Source organism: Corvus moneduloides, chromosome 2 (genome assembly GCF_009650955.1).
Source record: "Corvus moneduloides isolate bCorMon1 chromosome 2, bCorMon1.pri, whole genome shotgun sequence".
In the NCBI taxonomy this organism is placed as follows: domain Eukaryota; kingdom Metazoa; phylum Chordata; class Aves; order Passeriformes; family Corvidae; genus Corvus; species Corvus moneduloides.
Window position 1 is genome coordinate 58682778 of NC_045477.1, and position 11322 is coordinate 58694099.

Here is an 11322-nt window from a genome sequence, read left to right on the forward strand (position 1 = left end):
TTCCCTCTGCAGCAATTTGCTTCTGTTCTGTTGTGAGAAGGAAAAAATTATTAATAGAGAAAATATTGAGCATCTTTGAGGTCAAAACGATTGGTTTCTTAACACTTAACCAAAGCCTTCAGAGAATGTCTGAATGTGCATCTTCCCTGCTAAGGGACTTGGTAAAAGAATCATATTTGAAGACTGTTGCACAGTGCTTGTGTCACTATCCCTGACTGGCACTAGGCAGCACTGCCTGGTACAGACCACTCCCAAAGCATCACTGGGAGAGTGTTGCAGCCAAAGGCCCAAGTCCCCCAAGGCCTCTTGGCATTTCTCAAAGGAATGGGCATGCCGGTGTAAATCTGTGGTTGGCTCTTCACGAGACAGGCAGTGACTTCATTTATAGCTGCACAAAGCTTGTATCTTACTCTGAAGTGGAAAGGTCTTGGCTTTTGGATGGCTTTTGATGTGCTTTTAGGACAAGTTTTGGTGCTGCTGTATGAAACAGAGGCAAGGAGAAGTGTTACTTACAAAGGATAAAAGTGTCTTCAGCCACAGTGCTTAAACAGAAAGGCTGTGATGTGCTAACTGAAGCTTGGGAAACAGGGCAGGAGCAGGGTCAGGTCAAGCAAACTGGGTTTTGCTGACTGAGGAGAACATCTAGTATCCCCAGTGGGAATATGTGGAATTGTAAACGCACTGCTGTTCTGCAGGTCTAACTGTTCTGGCTCGGTGTATGCAGGCACAGTTACTGCATTCTCCAGTCGTGTAACTGGAAGCTGAATTTGGCGCCACATGTTGCCAGTGATAAGACAAAACCAAAAATGCCTCTCTGGATGAGCATTTTATTGCTTACTTTTTCTGATGAGCCAGCTTTTATGAGGAAGAAAAAGTTCCTTTGAATTTAGCGCTTGTAAAATTAATTCTGTTTAAACCAGAATAACTGACGCAGGTTAACCAGAATACTGGATTATTGGAGTAATTGTGTTTTGCCTTGGAATTAGGAGGCACTGGCCTGGGATTCAGCTCTGTGTACATTGGATCATTCTGAGTATTAAAGGGCATCCTTTCTGTTGCTGCAGAAAGTGCACCTCTCCTGTAGGGCTAGCAATTTACCTTGTCTAGGGCATCCTACAGGGCTGGAAGGTGCCTGTGTTTGGACAAGTAAATTTCTCGCTTAAATGATTAGGACTGCAGATAGAGAGATGCATTTTCATTTACCTTTAATCTAGGGTAGTAGTTTAAGTGATTTAAGATGGACTGAAAAGAGATTCTTATGCTATTTACAGTTCAGAGAATATCATATGGGGAGTAATTTTAAGTTCTATGACTTTCTCTGTTATTGACTGTGTGGGACATGGCTGAACCTTCTAGCTGGCAGCTGTCTATACCAAGAAACTTGCAATTAGTTGACTGCTGACAGGCCCTGTGCAATGTTTAGCACTCTCCAGGTTTTAATCTGTTTCTGTCAAAATTCAGCTTACTGTTTCTTTTCTGTACTTGCAAGTTGTCATTGTGATAGCTTGGACAGAGCACGTTAGAAGACCAGCATCCCAACTCAGTTCTGTAGCTGGGGGAAAGCTAATACAGACCACAGAGGACCAATGGGATATGCTCTCTGTGTGCACTTCTGAATGGGAGAAACTCGACGCGATGAATCAGCCACAGTTTTCATCTTGGTCTTTTTGCAACCTTCGAGGTAGAAAATCACTTCTGAAGGTGACACAAGCATGGATTGCAGTGGCAGGGTCCTGATTCAAGAGGAGGAGGAAGTAGCTGAACGTGCCATGTTTTTTCAGGGCGTGAGCATTCTGCGTAAGAACAGTGATGAAGCCAAGAATTCGCCAACACTGTGTATGCATCCCAATAAGCAGAGGCAATTGCCTTTGAAAGTCATGTGTACCCCAAGCAAACACATGCTTTCTGCTGTTGTTCCGTAATCTATTTCCAGGCTGTGATGCTTTGGTGGTCTGACTCCAGCAATGCTGATGCTGAAAAAAAGATAGATTTGTCTAGCAGGAGTTTATCAGATCTGAAAATGTGATTACAGCTGCTATTTCAAATGAAGTGTCTTCATCTCATGCCTTATACAGACACTGGCTTGTGTAAGTTGCACAGTGAATGTCACCATTATCTTCTGTAATCATCCTTCACACCCTATCTGTATTGGCTTTGCTCGAGCTCACATAGCCCCACAGACACAGGGAACCAGTTTGGCTCTGTCCTACTGAGACTTTGCACTGACCATCTGCTTTCGGTCCCTTTTTCTTGAATAAGAGCTAGAGTCACATCTGCATGATGTCAGCTAATGTTGTAGCCCATCGCTCCTGTGCCATTTCAATAGGTATCCTGAATAAAAATCATCACAGTAAGTCTTGTGTAAGTCTTGGTAAAGGGCTCTCTAGATCTCTCTGGGACTTGATGGGGAACACAGGCAAAAGGGGATCATGCCAGCTGAGGACTTGCAGATGATCAGAAACCACCTCTGAATAGCCTCCTTTGATTAGCCACCATCAGTGCACTTGCTTTGCTTCTGTTTGTAGTTAGACAGCAGTCTTCTGTCAGTGCTCCCAAGGCAAGCCTGCATTTTTAAAAGCTCTCCAGCACACTGACTAGTAGGTATTGTTGGATCTGACTCACTGCTACCATAGGCTTCCCCAAAGGAAGGGAAACGGGACTGTTACAAAGAGCTCATCTCTGTAATCTCTTAAGGCTTGACTGCAATCCAGGTTTCAGGTTGGTGAGAAAAATGTCCTTCCTGAGGGAGGTGCTGGTCATAAATAGGCTGATGTGGTCTCAGTGGGCTTCTACAAGAAACTGTCATTTAGCTTACAACAGGGTGTGTTTCTCAGAACACATTTACAATATGGACAACTTCTATCACAGCAAAGACTTTGGTTGTAACCAAACATTTTGATTTTCCTGCAGCTGAAGAAGACTTTTTCTTAAGCCCACTTCCGATGTAATTTCTGTGGTACGCAAGAAGGCAGCTGCTTATTGACAGAAAGGACTACAGAGTCATCTAGTCAGATTAATTTTGTTTCTGCACAATAAGAAGATATTCATAGGAGCTCTCTTTCCATGTCTTTGGCACTGCTGAAAGAGGTGGAGGTTCTGCAGGTCTGTTAGTAGCAAAGTTCCTGAGTTTTAGTTCAGGTGACCGTGCAGTTTTGAAAAATTCTGGAAAGAAGACTGTTAGACTTTGTGGTTCAGTAAAAAGGACATCTTGAGAGTTCAGTCCTTTACCTCTGTCTTCTCTTAACTCTCTCTGTGTATTTCTTAATATTGCTTTGTTTCATTTTATTACTGTGCTATGAAATATTTTGTTTACCTTGGCTTGTAGCTTCAATATTTTTGGTACCTTCCCCATATCATAAATTTCACATAAATTACCATAAATAAACTTGCTTTTCTTGCCTCTCACTAGTTACCTGTTGATGAGCTAATAAGATATTGCACAATTCTAGGCCATTAACAGTAAAAAATGGCCCAAGAAGTAGATGATCATTTTCTGCCAAGCTAAAATGACTTCAGAATTTTTGTCATTCTTTTCTCAGTTTTAATCAGATTGTTTTATGGCAGCATTTCCTTTCCATCACTGTTGCTCAATGTTCTTATTCTTGTTGAAACCTCAGCAGCAACTTCTAAAATAAGCACCCAAAAGATTTGTACTTTAGAGAAGAAAGGGTGTTAGCAAAATGCCAGTGAAAAACAGAAACACAGCAAAATATAGACTTAAAAGCACCTAAAATAGTGTAGCCCAGTGTTAATAAATCACCTTAATATTGTGTACTTTTTTTTTGTAAAACAGACAAAATTATTAACCAAGCTATATTCTTTTCCATTATATTCAAGGCAAATACTTTAAACAGATAGATTTTTAGTTAGTAAACAGGTTTAACAATTAAGGCAAATGTCTTGCTTGGCCACCATTAGCATAAATAAGTATTTATGGTGTGCTTGTACAGGCAACTGCTGCATGCTTCCCTTGTGGCAAGTTCACAGTGTGTGAATGCATATATGTGTATGTACAGGTTTCTATATATGTGTACCATATATCTGTATCTTGGCTGATGGAGAAGACAAAGCATCTGGAGTAAACCTCAGGTACAGGACTGGCTTTCAAGGGAAATAAAATGGCTTAAGATTAATATGCAGATACTAATTACAGTATGCTGAGACAAATGGTCTGGTTTTGTCTCTCAGAGCTGTTGCTCCTGGTGCTTTGCAGATACCTTCTGCATTGATGAGATGCAGTTCATACATTTATCCTTCAAAGCCACTTCGTAGCTAGCAGCTTTTATTTTTACAAAACAACTACAGAACAAGAAAATAGCTTCAAGTTAATAGTTGGAGGGCATACTAGCACAGGATAGCAGCTTCAGCTGCTGCTTTCAAAATTGGAGCTATTGAGTTGTTCTTAATCCTTCAAACTCAGGCAAGTTTCTTCATGGATTAAAGAACTGGCTTGGTATCTATTCTGATATTTTTGATGCTTTTCTAATGGCAAGTTACCTTTCCTTCATATCTGTTCCACTTGCACTGCTGGTCTCTGTAGGCTTCCCTGGGTTGAGCTGTAGCTATCTGGCATTTTGATTTTACTACAAGTTTGTTTAACTGTAGGTAGTTTACTTTTTTTATTTTTTGAAGAACCTAGTGGAGGCCCTCATCCTGTTGCTACTTCTGGCACAGACGTTAGTGACTTTTCTATCAAGGTCCCAGGGGAATTGCCGAAGGAAAAAAAGTAGTTAGCACTGATAACCCTTAGGAGACTTGGTATGAGCCTTAGTACTGTCATTCTGAGCCTTGCACTTTAGGCTTGGTTGTTGGTATTTGCTGTGTCAGCATCAAGTTCTCCAGAAGTTTGAAATAAAGAAGCAATCACTCTAGGTGGTGCTTCACCTTCAACCAGTCCCATTTCCATGAGCTTCTTCTTTGGGATTTCTTCTGTTGTGTGAAAAAGAAGCTCAAGATTGACTCTGGTGTCAGTCATATCAAATTTTGTGTCATGGTTATGATGGCCCCTGTGAGGAGACCTGTGTGGGAGCCTCGTTGGCAAGGATTTGGATTTGCTTTGCTATAGCAGCATTGCTAGGTACTGCAGCCTTCTTTCTTGGAAGGAAGAGAAAGCTACAGATGGAAATTTTGTTCCTTGTATTACCAAGCCATATGGGAGCTGGGGAAAAGATTGCCTGCAGCAGGGACTGGCAGCTGGAGGATGCTCAGGGAAATACCCACGTGCTTTGAGCCTGATACCAGCAGGGTGTTACTGGGGCTGCTCTTGCTGGAGCAGTCTTTGGAGCTCAGCTAGAGGCCTTTCCCAGAGGACTGAGCTGAGTGGAACATGAGAAATCCTCTACATACATTCCTTCACTTTACTGCTGCCCTAAGAAAGGGGGAATGCAGCTCCCTGTGTGGTTGGACTATGGCCAGCAGCAGCATCTGCATCCACATTGTCCCACAGCTTCAGCACCACGCAAGTCCTGCTGTGGTAAGCTTTTTGTTGCAACTGTGGTAGCCAGAGTATGGTTTTAAATTGAAGTTTTGAATATGCTGAATTGGATTGGACTGGTCAGTGGCTTAGTGCTGACAAGTAGAATTTCACAGAGCTGTGAAAAATAGATCCTGTATGGGTAGAAGGACTGTAGAATGGAGGAAATTCCATGGTAGATGTATAGCAGGCAACCCTTACAGCATATCTGAAGTTCAGTCTTCAGAAAGAACAGCAGGCAGTATTGTGCATGAACATGAAAGTACAAATGTTGACAGTAAGTTGCTTTCCATCTTAAGTGATTTCAGTAGGGGTAGAAATAAGCTAGGAGGTGGAGATAGTTAATTTTTTTTTATTTTTGAGAAAACACAATGGAGAGCTTAAGACAGAAAAAGGGGAGGAGGGTAGGCAGGACTAAACACTGAAGAGAAGCAAGAAGATGGGAGAGAACTCTGCATGACAAACAGAAGGAAGGAAAGATTGCCAGAGACAGCATGGCATGGTGGCCTGGAACAGCTGTGGCAGGGTGTCAAAGCAGTTACCCTTTCCTTCCTCTCTCCCTCCCATGTTGGGGTCACTAAGCCAGCAGCTGAGATAGCTGATGAGCTGGAGAACCCCGAAGTAGCAAAGGCCTGCTGGTGGAAAAACGCAGGTATCTGAGAATACCTTTCTTATCTCTGTAAAGGAAAAGTCTCTCCCACAATTCCTTGCTGAATTGTAACGTTAGCCCCAGACCCTGGGTAAAAGAGAACTACCTCTCCCAGCAGCCTGTGCGGCTGCTTCCTTGACCTGGTGCCCCGCTCCGCCCCTTCCCTCTGCTCATTGGTTCCGTTCCCTGGTCCCGCCTTTGTACCGCCCGTGTGCCCTCAGATCGCTGGTTCTGTAAAGCTGATCCTGAGGGGCTGTTTCTCTTTCGCGTCTGGGGCCCTCTGCGGAGGATGAAGCAAACCTCGACTGTGGAACTCGCCATGCGGAGGGCCCTCCTTTGCTATTGTCTCTGGTAATATTGAGCTGTCTGGCCTGAGTGTGCGTGTGTGTGTCATCAGCACTTGAACATCTGCGCGGGGATGAAAGGAGAAACTAGCTAGCGTGCTATACTGCCGCACCCAAAGCGGTCTCCTGCCCGAGCCGCTTTTGGGAAAAAGCAGCAATCTCCCTGTCGCCCTAACACCCTCACTCATGTACTCCCCCGGTGACCATTTATGTTTTCTGGGGGTTTTGTCTTGTTTTGTTTTAATTCGCGTGACTGGAGCGTGTTTCAACGTTTAAGTCACCACTGTGCACTGCAGTAGCTCTGTACTCCAGCAGTAGAGCTCTTAATCCTCTAATGTTCTCCCCACAAGCTCTACATCTATTGACAGTAATGTGGTGCCCAAGTCTGTGAGCCTGCAACTGATGGTATCACTCCTAACTTAAAATGATGTTTTGGCAGCAGGTTCTGATCAGTTGCTTTACCAGAAGATGTGTGTGAGCCTGGCAGACAGAGAATTCTGTGTCCTGGGAGTGTGGGAAGGTCGTGCCCAGATGCTGCTACGATGTGGAGTTAAATGTATATATGGATGTCAGGACAGTTGAGGCGTGACTTATGAATAATTTAGGCTCGTGATTTATTAATTACTTGGGGTAATTTTTGAAACTGACGGCAGATGTCTAGTGGGTCGTGCTTGTGATGTTGGTATATGCTTGAGATGGAGGTCTTGGATGTGATTCCTAGGTTTCCTGATGAACTGAATGTCTCAAAGGCAGGCTGTTCAGCTTGGTGGTGGCAGTATTGCTCAGGTGGGGTGCCTTTACTTTGGGACCCAGCTTGCTGAATTCAGGGGTCAGATCCAGTTCTTGTTTTATTAGGAGAGATTCTGCTACCTCTTTTGGAAATGTTGAGAAATTAATTGTTTATGATGCCAAATGTTTTTTCTATAGTAAATCTATAATGATTTTTTCAAAATTCAGCATAAAAGTGTTCTGACCCTATAATCTTCTCTAATCTTAGCAGGACTTTACAGACTCCAACCCAGGTTCCAGTGGTTGTTTCTCCTGGAAGTCAGCAGCTGCATACTGTAACACTCCAGACAGTGCCTCTTACTACAGTGATAGCCAGCACAGATCCAGCCTCAGCAGCACAGAAATTCATTTTACAAGCCATTCCTACTTCCCAACCCATGACAGTTCTTAAAGAAAACGTCATGCTACAGTCTCAGAAGCCAGTCTCGCCTCCTTCCTCAATTGTGCTGAGCCCAGCACAAGTTCAGCAAGTGCTCACCAGCAGCGTGCAGACAATTTGCAATGGAACAGTCAACATGGCTTCGTCTCCATCCTTCAGTGCCACTACCCCCGTGGTGACGTTCTCGCCCAGCAGCTCACAGGTGGTGTCTCACCCGTCGGGCACGGTGATCACTTCAGTCATTAAAGCACCAGACACGAAGCAGGTTGGCCCACAAGAAGAGGAAAAGGAAGAGAGTGACAAAGCAGAAGATACTGAGCAGTCAGAGCAGAGATTCCAGCAGCAACCATTTGTGATGGTAGTGTCCAGTTCGAGTAATTTCCCATCTAACGTGGAAGTGAAGCAAGAAAATGAGCCATTGGAACCCAATTTGTATTGATAATGAAATAATTTTAAAAAAAGACCCTGTGGATGATTATTTTCATAAATGTGATGGGACCTTTTCAGTTATGTATATATGATTTGATTCTGAAGCATGATGTTGCAAAGCTACTTAATTTCTACAGTTAATTCTTAGAATTCATGCTTTAGGATGGATTTTGATTTTCTATTAATTGCAAAATGTTATCATATAAATAAAATTATATATTACTCGTTTTTCAAAGTACAGGCATGAAGGAATATGCTTTTTATGCTATGAAGACTTTCTCCTGAGGTTGCTGGCCAAAGTTTCAAACTTCTTTCTTACTTTGTTGTCAGTCTGTTGCCGATTTACATTACAGTAATATTATTGTAACCTTTTCTGTTTAATCTGTATGTGTATCACCTTCGAAGCAGCAGTTAGTTTTAGTAAGAGAGTTTCATTCCATGTGTTTGAATTTTTATGATCGAGTATCTGTTTCATATCAGTGAATGACATCAGTTTTAGACTTTGATAACCAGGTATCCTCTTGCATTTTTTGCAGCACAAACTCTTGTGTGTGCAAAATTGAATATACACTCCTATTGAGAGTACTCAAAACATATATTCCAGTAATGGACAATGCCATGTCTCTATTTTATATGAAAACATCAGATATATTTAATTACAGAAGCTAACAGCATCACTACAGGTGCAAATGTTTCATGCCATTTTGCAGCTATGAAGCTTAACAATCTTGCTTTCTACTTCAGATTATTTTGTAAGGGGGAGGGAAATTAAATATATACAATTTATGCAGGTTTTTGGAGATTAATTCTGCTAAGATGTTCTTGGTTTTGATTGTAAATACTGTATATTCAATGTTGCAGGGAAGTTTTTTCAGCTAATTTTTTTCCATACAAATTTTTGATAGATACAAATAAGATCAATAAGATTGTTCTGTTTAGAGGTCTAATGTTATATGTATTCATATTACAGAGTGACTTTGTATTTAAAGACAAATTTTTAAATGATGGAGCCCATTGAACCTTGGGTCCTTCTTTTGTATTTTTAATTGGTTTATTATGAAAATAAATCAAATGGAAAAACATTTTTCTGTATTTACTCTGAAATGTTTTTATATTATAATGTTTTGACAGTCATCATAAATAGCAAACATAGTGAGAAACAGGACTGTGATTAGTGAGTGTGGGTCTGTGGTGGGACACGAGCAATTCACAAATCGCTTCTGAACAGACTTGAACGCAGTCAGCGTGCTGTGGGTATCCTCTGAAACAGCAGTACTGTATGTTTTTGTAGCTGAACCAAAGGTTGAGCTAAATCCAGGAACTGGACTTAAACTACTCCTTTTCCATCATTTCCCAGCATGTTACAGACAAACAGCACAAAATTTTGAGTGTATTTCACAAACGTTGTTGTAGATTGTATGATACAACTGACAGCCCAAACTATTAGGGCTTCAAAAACTTGCATGTTGCAATGTTTCAACAGGGGGTGAATTAATAATAAATATGATGCCTGGTAGTATGATTCTATTGGTATAAAATTAAAGGGACTATGACTTTCTATGGTTGCATTAATGTTGGAGTTTTATTGATGGGCTGATAAGGTTAAATGTAACTTTAAGCACATGAGTACTAGAAAAACTAATAGGAGCAGAACTGTGGCAGAGATAGTCTGGTCTTGCTGCTTGACAAAAGAAACTCTACAAACTATTGAACAAGCAGTTCTCTGTCACAGGTGCCATGTTAGTTCATTGTTTCTTCCCTCTGATTCCCATGCAGTCAGGCTTCCACCTGCAAACCCAGCATGCCTCACGCCATCTCCAGGAAGGCTGGTCATACCCACACTGGTGTTTGTTTATCTGGCAGCATTCCCTGCAGCTGGGGAGTGCTGGCAATATTGCTAGGAATGTGGATAAGCATTGTGGAAGCATATCTGATAAAAGTCCTCATCTGGAGGGCTATGTTAGATTGACAGAAGCACAGAAGAGGGAGGTTAGTTTTCTTAATCAAACTATAAAATAGGGGTGTTTTCCTATTCTACAAATATTTCATAATTGTAGGAAACCTGAAGTGATAATGCTTGACTGACATCAGTGTTTTTAGGTATGGGGAAGTTGCTTTGGTGTTTACTGGCAATGTGGAAAAAAAAATTAAAAAACGTGTCATAAGGTTACAGCTTCACCAACAAAACTTCATGCCATAGATACAGCTATTGCACATGGAAAATGATTTGGCAGTTTAGTTTATGTCAGTTGGAGAAGTGGAGAAAATCTCCAGCAGCAGTAACGTGTCTCCAGCAGCAGACTGTTGTGTAACAGACAGTAAATAGAAATCACTCCCTCCTTGTATCCCTTGGGCTCCAGTGTGCCAGCCGGGTGGATCTGTACTTCAAACTCTCTTTGGTATGGCAAAGGAAGGGAGAAGCTGGAGTAAATCATAAAATGAAGGCTCACATTTGGAGTTTGAGCAACCCCTCCCCTGTCACAGCTGCCTTTGTGCCTGTGGCAGCAGCCAAACAAAACACGCCAGCTCAAATCCCAGCCACTTCTGAGTCAGAAAACAAAAATTGAGGCTGCAGTTTTTTTCCACACACGTGTGAAGCCCCGGAGGAAAAAAAGGCACTTTTTTATTTCTGAGGCATTTCACTGGATGAAGGCCTCAGGCTGCCTGTTGGAAGCCCTGTCCACCACCCTGTTGTCCTGAACATTGCCTGGGTACCTGGTGCACAGCACCAGCTCCCACACTGAGGAGAGGTATTTCTATTTTTTATTCTGATTTGAACAAAGTAGGGAGCTAGGTGGTAACCCACAAAAGGCAGGTTCTCTGATTACCAAAACTTCACACTGGTTATAAATTTTAACAAAGGCATCAGCCTTCATTGGTTACCATTATGTAACTTCTTCATTAATTAGTATTCTAACCCCTATTGCTAGTGGTATCATAAGCTGCACCAGGGGAGGTTTAGGTTGGACATTAGGAAGAATTTCTTCACAGAGAGGGTGATTAGATATTGGAATGGGCTGCCCAGGGAGGTGGTGGAGTCACCATCCCTTGAGGTGTTTAAGGAAATACTGGACTCTGCGCCATGGTCTGGATCACATGGTGGTGTTCAGTCAGGGGTTGGACTCGATGATCTCTCTCAGAGGTCTTTTCCAACCACACTGATTCTGTGATTCTGCGATCTCTTGCTTCTCATGCTTGCGGGTGCAGTTCTTCCCTCCATCCGAGCCTGGGGTCTGCTTCGAGGAGCTGGGCAATGGGT

General features: G+C 42.3%; 1 protein-coding gene across 9 annotated transcripts in view; it reads left to right on the top strand.

The window, feature by feature from the left end:
• ELF1 (E74 like ETS transcription factor 1) overlaps window positions 1-9155 on the top strand; it is an 89386-nt gene extending 80231 nt beyond the window's left edge. For 7 of the 9 annotated variants that reach the window (XM_032099844.1, XM_032099839.1, XM_032099841.1 and 4 more), the window contains one exon: window positions 7464-8073. In XM_032099844.1, coding sequence (XP_031955735.1) covers window positions 7464-8073 — 610 coding nt within the window. Of the gene's footprint in view, window positions 1-7463 lie in introns of all 9 variants that reach the window. The other 2 variants (XM_032099847.1, XM_032099846.1) reach the window with 2 other exon arrangements.
• Window positions 9156-11322: the final 2167 nt, after the last annotated feature.